Here is an 18,192-nt window from a genome sequence, read left to right as displayed (position 1 = left end):
CAAGGCCTGAGCTCGGAGGCGGGGCTCCGGCTGACGCGCCGGGATTCGCTGAGGGCCGGTGGGTGGATCCGGGTTGACTGAAAGGAAAAGAGGCGGTGCAAGCCTCTTGGGCATGCGCCGCCCGGCTGGGGAGATGGGGCTTCGCCCGGGGACGGGCCTTCGCCGGGGGTGGGACTCCGGCCTCCGTGGCGGGTGGCTGGCGGTCCCGTTAGGTCTGAGGGAGCGATGGCGGCACGCGCGTTGAAGCTGCTGACCACACTGCTGGCTGTCGTGGCCACTGCCTCCCAAGCCGAGGTCGAGTCCGAGACAGGATGGGGCATGGTGACGCCTGATCTGCTCTTCGCCGAGGGGACCGCAGCCTACGCGCGCGGGGACTGGCCCGGGGTGGTCCTGAGCATGGAACGGGCGCTGCGCTCCCGGGCAGCCCTCCGCGCCCTTCGCCTGCGCTGCCGCACCCAGTGTGCCGCCGACTTCCCGTGGGAGCTGGACCCCGACTGGTCCCCCAGCCCGGCCCAGGCCTCGGGCGCCGCCGCCCTGCGCGACCTGAGCTTCTTCGGGGGCCTCCTGCGCCGCGCCGCCTGCCTGCGCCGCTGCCTCGGGCCGCCGGCCGCCCACTCGCTCAGCGAAGAGATGGAGCTGGAGTTCCGCAAGCGGAGCCCCTACAACTACCTGCAGGTCGCCTACTTCAAGGTGCAGACCTGCCCGGAGCCGGGCGGCCGGGGCCCTTCTGGGGAGAGGAGTGTTGCAGGGGACCTGGGGAGCTTGGGGGATCGGGGAAGTGTCCGCAGGGAGGGGAAAGTGGCCTCCTGGCTGGGGAACTCTCCTCGGAGCCGGGGAGAGCTGCTTCCTGGCAGGAGACCTTCCTCGCCCAGTTCGCATGGGCAGATGCTAACCCCAAAGGTCCAGCCTGGGGTTAGGGCACAGGCCAAGCAAAACTCATGGCCATTTTGTTCCCTGGGAAATCTCCTGGAAGGAATTAAAGCGGCAGTTTGGGTCTCCCGTCCTGATGTCATTGTAAGTGTCCGAGTGAGAAGCTAGTAGCGGTCTACAATATCTTCCTTCCGGTTGGTTTTCCAGTGGTGCTTTTCCTGCTGTTTGATTCAGCAGCTCTCTTTCAGGATGTGAGGTTGCCACGTCGCCAGCAGGGGCTGCCTGACCCTGCTTGTTGGGGGGGGGGGGGGGGGGGGACCCTCTGGCTAGTCTGTCAGGTTTACAAAGAAAATGAGTATTTTTAGGAATGCCAGAGTGCCATGTGTCCAAGTGTACACTTGGGCTTGGAGCGTTCCAGGCTTGTTTGGTGGTGGTGATGGTGATGATGATGATGACGATAGCCAGCACGTACTTCCAGGCACTATTTTAAGCAGTTTGCATTTATTAACGCATTTGCCCTAATCTTCGCAATATCCTGTCAGGTAGATGCTGTTATTAGTCCCACTGTATTGGGGGTGGGGGATAAAGAGTTGTGCATTATATGTGTTATATCTGTAGTTTAAAAGACCTTCGATTCGACCTAAAGAGAGACTTAGAGATTCTTGGGGACCTCAGATTTCCACCCCCCCACAGCATTCTACCTACACAGTTCCCCTCATTTTTCCTAGTTACTCGGAAGAGCGCTGGACTTGAAATCAAAATAATTGCATTATGTCTTTGGTTATGTCGCTTCATCATAGCACTTTCTAAAACTATTTGACAAACATGTATTGCATACCTACTGCATTCCAGTTCTTGTACAAGTAATTAAATGCTCGACTAACGTCTTTGCTTTGTCTTGCTTTGCGGTTAAGAGTTACTGTAGTAAGGGCTACTGCAAGGGCATATACTTAGGGCTGTGGGAGCACAAAGGAGGGAGACTCTAGCTTTATCTCAGAGAAATTAGACTTCAAAGAAGAGGTAATATTGAAGCCTGTCCTAAGTATTGCCAGGGGGAGAGGAAAGAAGGTTCCTCCAGCTAGAGGGAAAAGTAGAACCAAAGCATGATGTATTCAGGAAAAAAAAAATGAATTGTTGTGATTGCAATGTCGAGATGTGTGTGGGGAGTAGTAGGAGAAGAGGCTAGAAAGGTCAGTGAAGCCAGATGTGGAAGAGAATTCTGCGGACTGCAGGGAGCCATCCTCAGATTTGGGTTTTAAAATGCTTATTCTGGAAGCCATGGTGAATGAGCCTTGGAAGAAGGAGAAAGTGGTGGCACATGATTAGGAGACAGGCATTTGTCCCCAGAGAGGAGGTTAAGTACCTCAGTGCTTAGGGAGTAAAGAAGGCTGGGGGTGGAGAGAGGAGTGAGGACATGAGGGAGAACAGAGAAGGGCAGGGGCAGTGCTGAAAGACACGAGAGATAGAGTAATTGCATAAAAGGGACAGACCTGAGAAAATTTCTAATTTTACAGTTAAAGAAACTGAGGTACAGTGATGGGGAGTTATTTACCTTGGGTCACCTAACCAGGGCTGACTCTTTTAGTGTGACTTTACTAGTACCAATGATAAGAAAATAAGTTTTCTTAGCATATTAATCATACCACCTAAAATTTATTGAGCACTTAATCTGTGCCCAGCACCATGTATTACAGGCGGCACGTATATTATCTCGTTGAACTCTCAACAATGCTAGGAGATAGCTAGAGAATGCTATCTCCAGATGATAGATTAGGGAAACTGAGTTTAGAAAGTAAACTTTAAGTATCTTGTCTACTGCCCAGCCAGTCAGTGAGTCATTAAGCCCAGATGTGCTGCTAGCTGGTCTCTTTTCTTTCTTTCTTTTTTTTTTTTTTTGAGATGGAGTCTCGCTGTTGCCAGGCTGGAGTGCAGTGGTGACCTCGGTTCACTGCAACCTCTGACTTCTGGTTTTCTGGTTCAAGTGATTCTCCTGCCGCAGCCTCCCGAGTAGCTGGGATTACAGGCACGTGCCATCACACCTGGCTAACTTTTGTATTTTTAGTAGAGACGGGGTTTCACCATATTGGCCAGGATGGTCTCGATCTCCTGACCTTGTGATCCACCCGCCTTGGCCTCCCAAAGTGCTGGGATTACAGGCGTGAGCCACCGCGCCGGCCCTCTTTTCTTTTTTTTTTTTTTGAGATGGAGTTTCGCTCTTGTTGCCCAAGCTAGAGTGCAATGGTGCGATCTCGGCTCACTGCAACCTCCACCTCCTGGGTTCAAGCGATTCTCCTGCCTCAGCCTCCCGAGTAGCTGGGATTACAGGCACACGCCACCACGCCCAGCTATTTTTTGTATTTTTAGTAGAGATGGGGTTTCACCATGTTGGTCAGGCTGGTCTCAAACTCCTGACCTCATGATCTGCCCACCTCAGCCTCCCAAAGTGCTGGTATTACAGGCGTGAGCCCCCGTGCCCGGCCACGGCTGGTCTCTTTGATACCAGTGTCCACATAGTTAATTACTAGATCATCAGTGATTTATTTGGTTAGATTCTATATATGAAACCTGTGTTACTTTGACATGCTGGAGTCCATTGCTGTGGGCATTGAAATAGGTCTGTAGCCTATTTCTCCCCCTTGGATTTCTTTTTTTTTTTTTTTTTTAGACAGAGTCTTGCTCTGTCACCCAGGCTGGAGTACAGCGCCGCGATCTCGGCTCACTGTAACTTCCGCCTCCCGGGTTCAAGCGATTCTCCTGCCTCAGCCTCCTAAGAAGCTGGGATTACGGGTGTGCGCCACAATGCCCAGCTAATTTTTGTATTTTTGGTAGAGATGGGGTTTCACCATGTTGTCCAGGCTGGTCTCAAACTCCTGACCTCAAGTAATCTGCCCCCTTTGGCCTCCCAAAGTGCTGGGATTATAGGCGTGAGCTACCGCCCCCGACCACCCCCTCTGATTTCTTGGAGCTATTTGTTTGAACCTCATGAGCCCTGAGGTTTGAGTCAGAAAATACTATGTCTGGACTTAGTAAAAGACCTTAGAATTTTTAGCCATCCACCTTTTCCCTAAATGTCTCAAAAATTCTTCATTTTATTTTATGCAAAAAAAAAAAAAAATTTTTTTTCTAGGAAAATTCTTAGGCATAGTCTGTTAGCTGCTCTTTTTTCTCTACCTCTAAATCCTTGAAGTCACAGAATTTCTTCAGCTCAGGCATTACATTTGAATCATGAAATATATATATATATATGTATTCTTTTTTTTTTTTTTTTGAGTCAGGGTCCTGCTCTGTCACCCAAGCTGGAGTGCTGTGGCACCATCTTGGCTCACTGCAACCTCTGCCTCCCAGGCCCAAGCGATCCTTCCACCTCAGCCTGCAGAGTAGCTGGGACTGCAGGCATACAGTACCATGTAATTTTTGTATTTTTTGTAAAGACAGGGTTTCACCATGTTGCCCAGACTGGTCTTGAACTCCTGAGCTCAAGTGATCCACCTGCCTCGGCCTCTGAAAATGCTGGGATTACAGACCTGAGCCACCGCGCCCGGCATGAAAACATATTATATGGGCAGTCAGTCTTTCACAGCACTCCCCATACAATATGACCTTTGTTTTAAAATAGAACATTGCTACTTCCTGTAATCTGGGGAACCCCTAAATCTGACTTGGGAAAGAGCTACAAATCTGCCCAGGGCACTGTGCTCCTAATCTGTCGTGGGTAGTTCCTGCAATAGGTGTGCTTCCTGGGGCTGGCAGGGGCTGGGCATGGTGAGTGGAGGGCTCAGGGAGGCAGGGATTTCCTGTTTATGTGGACTGCTCATGTGGACACAAACGTTCAGAGTTTGGATGTGAGCATTACCTACCTTCTCATGCTTCATTCTTAGATCAACAAGTTGGAGAAAGCTGTCGCCGCAGCACACACCTTCTTCGTGGGCAATCCTGAGCACATGGAAATGCGGCAGAACCTAGACTATTACCAAACCATGTCTGGAGTGAAGGAGGCTGACTTCAAGGATCTTGAGACTCAACCCCATATGGTGAAAAAAACTTTATCCCCATCTTTCTCTCTTTCTTTTTAAATTTATTTTAGAGACAGAGTCTTGCTCTGTCACCCAGGCTGGAATGCAGTGGCTTGATCATAGCTCACTGTAACCTCAAATTCCTGGATTCAAGAGACCCTCTAGTCTCGGCCTCCTGAGTAGTTGGGACTACAGGCATGCATTCTTTTGTTTTTTTTTAAATGACATTACTAAGGTTGTTTTCTAATTACATTACAGAAGTAATAAATGTTCATTGTATAACATTGTAGAAATGTAGGTAAGTATAAAACAAAAAGTAATCATTTGTAATACTGCCACCTTAAGAAAACCAGTTTATATTTTGCCCTATTTTTTAAGTCTTCCGTATATGATTTTTTTCATCTAATTTGGTGTTATATTGTGTATGCATTTTTTATCATCTTTTTTATTTTTTTTGAGGCAGGGTCTCACTTTGTCATCCAGGCTGCAGTGCAATGGTGTGATCATGGCTCACTGCAGCCTTGACCTCCTGGGCTCGAGTGATCCTCCCGCCTCAGCCTCACAAATAGCTGGGACTAGAGGCATGCACCACCACACCCAGCTATTGTTTTTATTTTTTGTAGAGACGGGGTCTCACTATGTTGCCCAGGCTGATTTCAAACTCCTGGCCTCAAGCGAGCCTACAGCCTTGGCCTCCCAAAGTGCTGGGATTACAGGTGTGAGCCACCATGGCCAGCCCCATCATCATTTTTTAACTAACATTATTATCATGAGTCTTTTCTCATGTCTTCAGTTTTATTTGAAAACATAATTGTTTATGGCTGCATGATAGTCCATCTTATGCAGAGACTATATTAATTCACTAGTCACATTTTTTTCGTCATGTATGTTTTTGATTTTCACTACAATAAATGTTACAGTATCCCTCAATGTTCTTATTCTATTTGTTTAGCAGGAAAAGTCTGTTCCAAAGGAGAGACTGTCTGTGATGATATAGCATTTTATAGAGAGCTTACGGTTCCTTATATTTTAATTATGAAATAGGAATGTTAGAAACAATATAAGAATGACTTTTAGGCCAGGCGCAGTGGCTAACACCTGTAATCCCAGCACTTTGGGAGGCCGAGGTGGGTGGATCACTTGAGGTCAGGAGTTTGAGACCAGCCTGGCTAATATGGTGAAACCCCATCTCTACTAAAAATACAAAAATTAGCCAGGCATGGTGGCGCGCACCCGTAATCCCAGCTACTCGACACGGAGGCAGGAGAATAGCTTGAACCCGGAAGGTGGAGGTTGCAGTGGGCCAAGATTGTGCCACTGCACTCCAGCCTGGGTGACAGAGCAAGAGTCAAAAAAAAAAAAAAAAAAGAATGACTTTTAAAAGTAAGTTGTGGCCAGGTGCAGTAGATCACACCTGTCATCCCAGCACTTTGGAAGGCCAAGGAGGGTGGGTCACAAGGTCAGGAGATCGAGACCATCCTGCCCAACATGGTGAATCCCTGTCTCTACTAAAAATACAAAAATTAGCTGAGCGTGGTGGTGTGTGCCTGTATTCCCAGCTACTCAGGAGCCTGAGGCAGGAGAATTGCTTGAACCTGGGAGGCGGAGGTTGCAGTGAGCTGAGATTGCGCCACTGCATTCCAGCCTGGGTGACAGAGTGAGACGCCATCACAAAAAAAAAGGTAAGTTGTGTCGGCCAGGTATGGTGGCTCATGCTTGTAATCCCAGCACTTTGGGAGGCCAAGGTGAGTGGATCACTTGAGGCCAGAAGTTCAAGACCAGCCTGGCCAACATGGTGAAATCCTGTCTCTACTACAAATACAAAAATTAACCAGGTGTGATGGTGTATGCCTGTAATCCCAGCTTCTCAGGAGGCTGAGGCGCTAGAATCACTTGAACCCAGGAGGTGGAGGTTGCAGTGAGCTGAGATCATGCCACTGCCCTCCAGCCTGGGCTGTCTGTCTCAAAAAAAAAGACTCTGTCTCAAAACAAAACAAAACAAAACAAAACAAAAAGTAAGTTGTGTTTATTTGAAAACTGTTAGCCCTACAAAAAAGTGCAAGAACCTGGGCCAGGCACAGTGGCTCACGCCTGTAATCCCAGCACTTTGGGAGGCCGAGGCAGGCAGATCACCTGAGGTCAGGAGTTCAAGACCAGCCAGACCAACATGACAAAACCCCATCTCTACTAAAAACACAAAATTAGCCAGGCGTGGTGGCGCACACCTGTAATCCCAGCTACTCTGGAGGCTGAGGCAGGAGAATTGCTTGAACCCTGGAGGCGGAGGTTGCGATGAGCCAAGATCGCACCATTGCACTCCAGCCTGGGCAACAAGAGTGAAACTCCAACTCAAAAAAAAAAAAAAAAAAGTGCAAGAATCTATCACTAATGGGGGGTGGGGAGAAAAGTACAAGAAAATCATAATGAACTCCCAGATATCTTTCATCTAGATTAAGAGTTAAATGTTTTTTGGCCAGGCACAGTGGCTCACACCTGTAATCCCAGCACTTTAGGAGGCCAAGGTGGGAGGATTGCTTGAGGTTAGGAGTTCGAGACCAGCCTGGCCAACATGTTGAAACCCCGTCTTTACTAAAATACAAAAATTAGCTGGGCACAGTGTAATCCCAGCTACTAGGGAGGCTGAGGCAAGAGAATCGCTTGAACCCAGGAGGTGGAGGTTGCAGGTGAGCTGAGATTGTGCCACTGCAGTCCAGCCTGGGCAACAGAGTGAGACTCTCTCAAAAAAAGAAAAAAAGAGCTAAATGTTTTTAAATTTCCAGAGCTAAATGTTTTGTAAAGACCATTTACAAAAGGCCTTCATTCTGTAGTGGTACCCTGGTCACCCCTTTCCATCCATAACCTGAGGAACAGGAAATTAGGACCCCTGTGAAGGTGGCTGAGGGCAAGGAGAGAGGGTTCCTCCTCTGTGGCCTGCATTTGAGTGCCCCTTCTTCCCAGTAGCAAGAATTTCGACTGGGAGTGCGACTCTACTCAGAGGAACAGCCACAGGAAGCTGTGCCCCACCTAGAGGCAGCGCTGCAAGAATACTTTGTGGCCTATGAGGAGTGCCGTGCCCTCTGCGAAGGGCCCTATGACTACGATGGCTACAACTACCTTGAGTACAACGCTGACCTCTTCCAGGCCATCACAGGTGCGTGCATTTCAGAGCCAGAACTTCAGCCAGGCCTCCTGGGACTCTAAGGTCACCATCTGATAATATAAATGGGGAATTTTCACCCTCATTCCTCAATTTATTAAATCTGAGAAGCTGATGAAAAATTGCTTTCATTTGGATTTGTTCATCTTAACCAGAATTTGAGTCCTAAAGAGTGACCTCATAGTTATTCCTTCTCTTTGATTCCTTTCAGATCATTATATCCAGGTCCTCAGCTGTAAGCAGAACTGCGTCACCGAGCTTGCTTCCCACCCAAGTCGAGAGAAGCCCTTTGAAGACTTCCTCCCATCACATTATAATTATCTGCAGTTTGCCTACTATAACAGTAAGGCCTACTTTCCTTCCTCTTTCTCTGCTGGCTAACTAAGTAACTAAAGGCAAGGTGGGCATGGATTACAGCCACTTACTTCCTCAAGGTGTTTGGCTTCTTTCAGTAGCTATGGGAGGCACCATGCCAAGTGATCCCTGGGTAGCTTGTTATAAACAACTGGCCTAGGAAGCCAATACCAGCAACCCAAAAACCTGGGGGAGGGAGACTTAGGACCTCATCTCTTGTCCCTTCTATAACTTGTAATCTATTTTTGCTTTTGAATTAAAGTTAACAGCAAAATAAGGGTATGCCACTGTTTAAACTAGCTCAGAGGACATTTGCCAGCCCTGTCCCTGGTATAGCACTGATGCTTTTGTGGGGCTGCCAATTAGTACCCAGAAAACCAACTCTTTGCAGAGTTCCTACTGTGTGCTAAGCATTACAAACATATTGATGAGTGTACAATATTTACAGTTGAGTTGAGGTGACTAACAAATATCAACAAGAACTATTTTGCCAAAGAGACAATCTGCTATTGTAATCTTCCCTGTCTCCTGAAAATCTATAGAAAAAAGAAGGTAGGAAGACAGGGAGATTGATCTAATGATTGAGTGTATTGAGGCAAAATATTAAGGGGTATTGGAATTATTTGTGAATCTTAAAAGATGTAGGCATTCAGAGAATTCTGATTCTTTTCTGTTTCATTGTTAGGCAGCCCTGAGGACATTGACCACCTCACCTTAAAATTAATCACACATTCTATGTGTATTCCATAACTCCTGACCCTGAAACCAGGCCATCATGTTAAGTAGCAGGCACCACCTTGTCATATTGCCATTGCCTCAAGCTTTGTGGAGACTGAACACTAAGTGGTCCCTGGTGCCAGGATTTGATCCTTTCCTTTTGACTCTTTCCTCTCAGCCATTCTTCTTTCCACTTTGCAGTTGGGAATTATTCACAGGCTGTTGAATGTGCCAAGACCTATCTTCTCTTCTTCCCCAATGACGAGGTGATGAACCAAAATTTGGCCTATTATGCAGCTTTGCTTGGAGAAGAACACACCAGATCCATCGGCCCCCGTGAGGTGAGAGACTTCCTTCTGTTATGACAGCTGCCAGCTGAACTCAGACCTGAGGGCAGAAGAGTGGGTTAGCAGAGGGGAGTCAGCGCTGCACATGCAGGGCAGGGGCCAGGTGTCAGTGTTGGGGCCAGATGTGAGTTCACTCACTTGGCTTGTTATTCAGAGGAGAAGGGAGCACAGGGAGGGAGTGTGGGGAGTACATAGGAGCCTCAATTAGCGTTATCTGCGCCCAGAAGTCTATTCTCTGAGTCCCGCAGAACTGCGCGGCAGGCATATTCTTTCCCCTCTTGGCACCCCTAACTTGGACACTCGATATTATTTGGCCAAGATCTATCATTTTTCACTTAATACTGGGTTTTTTTTTTTTCTGCTCACCTGTTTTCTGTCTCCATTTTCTTTCCCATCTCTTCTTCCTGCCATTGTTTGTTCTCTCCCATCTTTCAGCATTTTCCCTGTCTCTCTCCAAAACCAGGAGAAATATCTGTATAACACAAAGACTGCTGCGCTGAAGGGAGACACCCAGGCGCTTCCTTCCGAGCTCTGGAGCCTGAGAGCCTCCGGTAGAAACAGCCTCTTGCTGCCCCTCACATGTGGGTTGTCATTGTAGTTGTCCTCTTTAGCCACTAGATGGTGACCATCTGGCTTTAAGATGGCACTTCCAGTCTCTTTTGTCTTGCTTGGTTAATACCTTTTCCCTGCCTTCCTTATGGCCATTAAGGGGAGTCTGAGGGGAGTGAGGAGAAATAAACCCCTGTGGCCAATCTAGCATTTTTAACTAGAAGTCCCCTTTTGGAAAGAAGGTAACTAACATTTGTTGAGCCCCTGTCCAGGCGACGCTCTGTGTGGGGTAGGCTGTATCCATCATCTCATTTAATCATCACAGCTGCCCTGCAAGGTCGGCACTCTTCTTCCCACTTTGGGGATGAGGACTGTTAGCATCTGAGAGATGAAGTAACTTGTGCAGTGGCTTGTGGCCAGTTAGTGGTGACCGGAATCTGTTCCCTGCTTGGCCCCAGTGCAGGCACAGCTCCAGACACATGGCTGACACTCAGTAAATCAGCATCGAATGAATAAAGGATGGAAGTGGGGTTTGCTTCATAGCAGCTTTATAGGGTCATTGGAGAGTGTTAAATGAGATAACATAGCACTTGGTGACAGAAGCCAGTAATGTAAACTCCTGAGGAGAAACCGTAATCTCTTCCTCTTAGGTAAATATAGTAGATGACATAGGATTCATTGACTCCTTTAATTCCTCCTTGAACTGCCTCATGTTTTATTTCAACTGATGATGTCTTTTTCTCTTCCTTCCTCCTCCTGCTGCTTGGAGATTAGCAGGGCACCTAGGGAAAGATGTGACCGTGGAAGGTACTCAGTTTCCCTGCCCTGGGTAAGCCTTGCCCGGGAGTCCATGTGGGAAGGCCAGAGTGCCAGCCCCTCCCACTGCAACTGTTCATCCTCAGGGAGGGGTGTGGTCTGGTTAGGGTCTGAGAGGAGGCAGGTGGCAGAGCAGGAAGCACATGGGCTTTAGGACTGTAAAGACCCGGCTTTGTCTGTCCAAATGCACGTTCTGCTATGAAAAAAAAGAAAAAGATAACAGAAGACCTGGGTTTGACTGTAGGTCACTGCTCCCCCGTGTCCTGTAGTGTCACCTTAGACAGTGGTACATCTCCTCTGTGCCTCAGATGCTTCCTCTGTAGATAGAGCGTACTAGTATCAACCTCAGATGTGGCTATGAAGATCAAATGAATAACATGTCAGTTGCCTAATGCCTGATTCCTTTTCCTGCTTTGTGGACTCCTGTACAAGTCAAGAAGGAATTCTCCTTCTTTGATGAATATTTCCACTTCTGAGAATCATCAGATTTTCTGTCCTAGAGACTAATGGAGGTTGGGATGGGGGAGGAGCAGGGCTTTTTCCCTTAAGGAAAGCCTGGTTATTCCAGTACCTCAGAGGTACTGTTGCTTGTGCCAGGCAGAGGAGCCCTTGGACACAGAAATTAGACTTTTGTCTCAAACTGGGGAACAGACAGAGAGCATTGGTAGGGAGAGGAGGCCTCAGGTCACATGGGAGCGTCAGTGTGGGGTGCCAGGGAGGGGAACTCCTAGAGGTTAAAAGACAGGGCTGAGTTCTGGGGGATTTGTTTGCCTTTGTACCCTCAGAGTGCCAAGGAGTACCGACAGCGAAGCCTACTGGAGAAAGAACTGCTTTTCTTCGCTTATGATGTTTTTGGAATTCCCTTTGTGGATCCGGTGAGCTAGGATACAGGAGCCGGAAGGGAGCGGGGAAAGAGCGAGCAGGGGAGATGAATGGGGAGGAGGGGAACACTGTGCGATTCTGAGAGAAAACTTGTTGGAGGCTGAGCCTAGCTAGCCTGGAATCTGTGCAAGGCAGGGATGAGAGACAGATGAAAGGGGAACACTGGGCAGCTAGAAGGGACTTCGATATGGAAACCTCCCATTTTGTCCCCTGAAAGGAAGAGGGTTTTAAGCTGGATTACTCCTGTGGGCCTTATTTTATGCACTGAGACACCTGGAAGATTAAGTAGATCATCTTACCTTTTTCATTTCTTCCTGACCTCCTTAGGATTCATGGACTCCAGAAGAAGTGATTCCCAAGAGATTGCAAGAGAAACAGAAGTGAGGACCTTGAAGAAACTGCATGGTTGGATCAGTCTGATGAAGCACTTGAGGCTTCCTGAGCCCAGGCAGATGTGAACTCCTGGCAAGGGGTGGGCAGGTCCAGTTTGGGAAGTCGGGGTGGAGCCCAGGGCTGGCCCTGGAATGCAGTCCTCAGAGCGGCTATGCTCATAGGTCAGAACGGGAAACAGCCATACGCATCTCTCAGGAGATTGGGAACCTTATGAAGGAAATCGAGACCCTCGTGGAAGAGAAGACCAAGGAGTCACTGGATGTGAGCAGACTGACCCGGGAAGGTGAGAGGACGGAGATAGGGGCATGTCTGGCTGTTGTCAGGGAGCCAAGCAGGTCACCCCACATTTGCCAGGCAGCACTCCACCCCAGCATTGCAGAGCTCACCATGAGCCAGCCTTAGGGTGCACGTTCAGTGGGCATCCTTCCTAACTCACCAGCGGGACTTTCAGCTGGAAAGAGCACTGAGAATCATCCTTTGGTTTAGAAATCAGACTCCAGGATGTAGTGGTGTACACTCATAATCCCAGCTACTCAGCAGGCTGAGGCAGGAGGATCACTTGAGCCCAGGAGTTTGAATCCAGCCTGGGCAATATAGCAAGACCTCATCTTTAAAAAAAAAGAAAAGGTCGCCTTCTTAGCGCAGTGGGCAGCGTGTCAGTCTCATAAAAAAAAAGAAAAGAAAGAAATGAGACTCCTGTGTCACAGAAACACGAGTGACTAGTGTTGTCCACTTCCATAGGTATTAACTCATCCTGTCTCCCCACTCCCAAACTGTTTTCTCCCAGTTTTTACCATTTGTCCCGTTACTGAGACTCAACTCCTTCAGGCCTCCTTTGGCTCCTCTTCCTCCTGTGCCTGTTTTCTGCAAGCTGCTGAGAAGGCCTACTGATTATGGCTGTGCTCTGCAGTGCTTCTCAGCTGTCTCCCCAGACTTTTCCGTTTTTCATTGCCTCAAGCCTCCTTCAGGCCCTGGCATCTCCTATCTGCACCCACCCTCTCCTCATCTGGCCTGTCCTTGCCCCTGCCCACACATGGTAGCTAGGCCAGTCTTCCAGACACTGGTCTCTGACCCATCCTCCGTGCCTGCCCCTTAACCGAATGTTCTGCTCTTGTCCTGTTTACACCTTCTCTTCACACGGGACTGCACCTTGTTCTGTGAGCCCGCCCACTGCCCACCAGTCTGTGTTTATACCTGGCTCTCCTAGTACGCTTCCCACCATCCCTGCCCATGAGGACATCTGAGATACACCCTGCAAAGCCTTTCTTTTTTTTTCGGAGACGGAGTCTCACTCTGTCGCCCAGGCTGGAGGGCAGTGGCACGATTTTGGCTCTCTGCAACCTCCACATCCCGGGATCATCAAGCAATTCTCCTGCCTCAGCCTCCCAAGTAGCTGGGATTTCAGGCACGTGGCACTATGCCTGGCTAATTTTTTTGTATTTTTAGTAGAGACAGGGTTTCACCACGTTGGCCAGGCTGGTCTCAAACTCCTGACCTTATGATCTGCCCACCCCGGCCTCCCAAAGTGCTGGGATTACAGGCATAAGCCACTGTGCCCTGCCGTAAAGCCTTTCTTAACCTTCCAGATGATTGGAGTCCCCTCCTTTCTTTTGAACTTCTTAGGGCATTTATGGTCTGTCTTGTGCTAGTTATTGGCATAATTGTTAGAGAACAGGTACTGTCTTCTAGGATTCATCTCTCACCCTGTCTGGCACAGTTCCTGGTACACACTGAGGCTTCAGTTATCGAGTGGAGTTGAACTGAGTCTCTAGTATTTGTATGTCCCTAGCACAGAGAAACACCATGAGAACTGTAAGAAAGAAATGTTGACCTTTACCCTATAGTTGCTTAAATTAACAGTGGTTAATTAAACAAGATTAGCGTATGAAAAGAATTTGTCCAGCATTCCTTTGTTTTCAGACCACATTCACTTTGTTATTTCTCTTGATTCTTATAACTGAGAGGTGAGTCATGCAGATTGCAAGATCCTTATTTTAAATGAATAATGATGATGATATCATGGTAGCCAAACTTTTGAGGACTTACCATGTGCCAAATATTGTGCTAAGCTTTTAACTTGCCTTCCTTGTTCTTAACATTATACTGGCATCAAACATATAAGGTAGATGCTGTTTGACAGATGAGAACATTTTAATTAATTAAAATTAACCTCAGGGAGGTTAAGTAACTTGCCAAGGTCACACAGCTAATCAATGGAGGATCTAGCAGTCAAAGTCAGTTCTTCCTCATTCTGGAGCTCATGTTTTAGGATTGTGTTTCTGATGTTTCCTCAACAGTGTGTCATGGCCCAAGAGCCAGCAGCTATTTGGTCATGGAGCTGGGACTGGGAATCTCATCTTTCAGCTCTATGTTCTGTCCTCTGGACCATTCTACCTTTGAAAATGACCTAGCAGGAGATTTTGCTGGTGAAGAGGAAACAGCTGGAATTTCTATTTGTGACAAGGAGGCAATATCCAATGGAGAGTCTTTGGTCTAGCTGCTGCTAGATTTAGCTAGAGTTTTGTCATTGCTTTGCAGGTGGCCCCCTGCTGTATGAAGGCATCAGTCTCACCATGAACTCCAAACTCCTGAATGGTTCCCAGCGGGTGGTGATGGATGGCGTAATCTCTGACCATGAGTGTCAGGAGCTGCAGAGGCTGACCAATGTAAGGGAAGCCCAGTGACTGCCCCTTCCCCCGAGGGTCCAGCATCCCCCCACCAAGTGCCCCTTGGGGGGTAGCCTTCGCCTTCCTCTTCCTGGCCACAGTTGACCACCTCTTCTCAAGCCCTCAGCTGCCCTGGCTAACATCACCTTGTGTTTTGGGCCTTGTAGGTGGCAGCAACCTCAGGAGATGGCTACCGGGGTCAGACCTCCCCACATACTCCCAATGAAAAGTTCTATGGTGTCACTGTCTTCAAAGCCCTCAAGGTAAGATCAACACTGGGCATTCTAGAGTGTGGAGAAAGGGGTGGGGAAGGGGGAAGCTCAGGCTTTGAGGAAGAGTTGGGGCTGCTGACAGGAAAGGTGAAGAGGGTCCCCCTGCCAACATTCCTGTTGCCAGGAAGCGAGGATGAGTTATGTTGAGTGAGGTTCACTTTTGAATCCTGTTAGACCGAGTGTAATCAAAACAGAGGGAGCAGGATAAGACTGTTCGCCAAAGCTATGAGAATGCTTTCTTTAGAAAGGCTGATTCCAGAGGGCTGTGCTTCTGTGCAGGATGCACAGCGTGCTCATAAAGAGAGATAGGAAGGAGAGGAGGAAGAGGAATATGGTAGGGGTATTGGGTGTGGGCAGCAGAGGCTGCAGCTTCAGTGGGGATGTGGGGACGTGGGATGGGCCTGGTCCTCACTGTCTCTGGCGGCCTAAAGAGGGGCATTGTGTTAGTCCGTTTTCACGCTGCTGATAAAGACATACCTGAGACTGGGCAATTTACAAAAGAAAGAGGTTTAATTGGACTTACAGTTCCATGTGGCTGGGGAAGCCTCACAATTATAGTGGAAGGCAAAGAGGAGCAAGTCACGTCTTACATGGATGGCAGCAGGCAGAGAGAACTTCTGCAGGCAAACTCCGTTTTTTTTAAAGCCATCAGATCTCGTGAGACTTATTCACTATTATGAGAACAGCATGGGAAAGATCCACCCCCATGATTCAGTCATCTCCCACTGGGTCCCTTCCACAACACATGGGAATTATGGGAACTACAAGATAAGATTTGGGTAGGGACACAGAGCCAAACCATATCAGGCATTCAGGGCAGCTGACCACCTGTCTCCTTGGCAGCTGGGGCAAGAAGGCAAAGTTCCTCTGCAGAGTGCCCACCTGTACTACAACGTGACAGAGAAGGTGCGGCGCATTATGGAGTCCTACTTCCACCTGGATACGCCCCTCTACTTTTCCTACTCTCATCTGGTGTGCCGCACTGCCATCGAAGGTGGGCCTCATTACCCCTGCAGCACCCCCCACGCATGCTGCACCTCAGGTCTGTGCTGGATGCTGAAGACACAGAGAGAATAGGATGCGGTCCCTTTTCTCCAGTTGGGGAACCCATGTAAACACGTGGGTGGCATCCCAGTGTGATGCATGCCACAGTAGCATGGAGGAAGTTATAGTCAACCTACCTGGGGATCAAGGAGGCTTCCCAGAGGGAAACAGGGTGCAGCCAGAAAGGCAGCCACCCCTCACTCGTCACACAATGCACGTTCATGGGGAAGCTGGTGGTAAACCATTTGTAGAGGACCTGCTTCCAGGTCGGGGTTTCATACAGAGCTGAGCAGCTCCCTCGCTGCCATCTGTTGAAAGACAGCCCTCAACAGAAGGGTTTGTTAAAAGCAAAAATAATAACAACAACAACAAAAAGAAGGCCATGTTTCTTTGAGACATGGTCTTCCTCTGTCACTTAAGCTGGAGTGCAATGGAGCAGGCTTGACCTCCTGGGCTCATGATCCTCCTACCTCAGCCTCCTTAGTTTTGCAGGATGAATATGATTATGGAGTACTCCGGGTGGTGGGACGGTGTTTGCACAGGAGTGGAGGCATTGTGCAGCCCGGTAGTCAGGGGAACTAAGAAAGGTGCCAAATCCTGGAGAGCTACATTCAAGGGAATTTTTATCCTTTAGCTCAACCATAGCTATGTGGCAGGTTCTCTTTTACTAATTGTTAAATACCAAATTTGTGAGAGAGCTGCGTGATCTACAAGTGAGAGTGGCCTGGAGGTTATTCCTCATTCCCTCGCCCACCCACATTCGCTTTTGCATGTCCGAGAAGGGGAGAGGTTCGGTCAGTGCTGCAAGGATCCCAGGTGACCCAGAGCCGGCTCTGTCATACTGGAGCCTCCAGCAGGCCCCTGGCACTGACGGCCATTGGTAGGTGGCACAGATCAGAGGGCTTTCCTCTGCCTCAGGATATTTGGAATTCTGTCAGAATCTGGGCACACCCAAAGGGACCAGTCAGACACACAACTGGGTGTGTCACAAGCCCCCGAGGGGAGAGCACGGGCACAGGCGCCAGGAGTCCAGGGAGGCCTCATCAAGCAGTGAAGGACGTGGTGAGGCCTTGGCTTTTAAAGGATTCATTTTGCTGCTGTGTGTGCGGAGAGATTTCAAACCAAAAAGGGAAGCTGGTCGGCAATGACCTCTGTGGACAAGGGCAAAGCCCTAAACTCAGGAAGTGGCAGTGGGAGGAGGAAGAAGCAAGGCCCCGGGAAGGTGCAGGAGGTGGATGGACAGGTGCAGGAGGTGGATGGACAGGACCTGGTGACTGGCTGGACAAGTGGGAATGGAGAAGGAGGCACCCACCACGACGTGACGGTGCCTACACAGAGCATGCCAAAGGTTTGCGTTGGGGAAAGACGTGGTCTGCCTGGCATTTGACAGTGAGCCCGGTCTGTTCCCTTTCGTGACCTTCTCCCTGCATGGTTTCTCCACCCACCCCACCCTAGAGCCCCACTGAAGTTCATGCTTTCCCTTTGCTAGCCAGCTCTTCTCTGCTCTGCTTCCTGCCACTTGGCCCCATCTCCTGCAGTCCTGATGGAGGGCTGACCCCCTCTGCCCTGTGTCCTTCCCACCTCCTGACCTCTCATTCTCGCTTCCCTGGGCCTTTGTATTTTGTAAAGTCCAGCTACAAACCAGGGTTGTGCCATTCTGCCCAGGATCTGCCCTTGGTTGGAGCCCTTCATTCCTGCTTGCCACACCCTGCTTACTTCTGCCAAGAACTGTCCTAGGAAGCCTGCAGACTTGTCCTGACCCCTAGGCTTGTGGCTTAGCAAAAGACACCCCCCTAGTTCATTGGGCATTCCATAGACTCAAACGCATTTTGGGAAGCACCTCCCCTGCCAAGAAGAGAGCTATGCTGTCTCCCGAGGTGCTCCCTTGCTAACCTGTGACGTTGGCCCCAGAGGTCCAGGCAGAGAGGAAGGATGATAGTCATCCAGTCCACGTGGACAACTGCATCCTGAATGCCGAGACCCTCGTGTGTGTCAAAGAGCCCCCAGCCTACACCTTCCGGGACTACAGGTGAGTGCGGGGCAGGTGCAGGGTGAGGAGGTCTGTGCCCTCCTCAGAGGCCCCACAGTGCCCTGCCCTCTACCACCCCCCCC

The 18,192-nt window shown here is 49.1% G+C and overlaps 1 protein-coding gene across 1 annotated transcript in view; it reads left to right on the top strand.

Annotated features, from left to right (window-relative positions):
* The first annotated feature begins 112 nt into the window (after positions 1 to 112).
* Positions 113 to 18,192, top strand: part of LOC116463719 (prolyl 3-hydroxylase 1) — a 25,088-nt gene continuing 7,008 nt past the window's right edge. The window contains exons 1-12 of the mRNA XM_032146949.2: positions 113 to 690; positions 4,749 to 4,901; positions 7,845 to 8,034; positions 8,252 to 8,383; positions 9,313 to 9,452; positions 11,609 to 11,698; positions 12,033 to 12,085; positions 12,260 to 12,381; positions 14,637 to 14,764; positions 14,932 to 15,027; positions 15,880 to 16,030; positions 17,992 to 18,109. Coding sequence (XP_032002840.1) covers positions 226 to 690; positions 4,749 to 4,901; positions 7,845 to 8,034; positions 8,252 to 8,383; positions 9,313 to 9,452; positions 11,609 to 11,698; positions 12,033 to 12,085; positions 12,260 to 12,381; positions 14,637 to 14,764; positions 14,932 to 15,027; positions 15,880 to 16,030; positions 17,992 to 18,109 — 1,838 coding nt within the window. The 5' untranslated portion in view covers positions 113 to 225. The remainder of the gene's footprint in view (positions 691 to 4,748; positions 4,902 to 7,844; positions 8,035 to 8,251; positions 8,384 to 9,312; positions 9,453 to 11,608; positions 11,699 to 12,032; positions 12,086 to 12,259; positions 12,382 to 14,636; positions 14,765 to 14,931; positions 15,028 to 15,879; positions 16,031 to 17,991; positions 18,110 to 18,192) is intronic.

This window comes from Hylobates moloch, unplaced genomic scaffold, assembly GCF_009828535.3.
Source record: "Hylobates moloch isolate HMO894 unplaced genomic scaffold, HMol_V3 SCAFFOLD_55, whole genome shotgun sequence".
Taxonomy (NCBI): domain Eukaryota; kingdom Metazoa; phylum Chordata; class Mammalia; order Primates; family Hylobatidae; genus Hylobates; species Hylobates moloch.
This window is presented reverse-complemented; position numbering and strand designations above follow the sequence as displayed.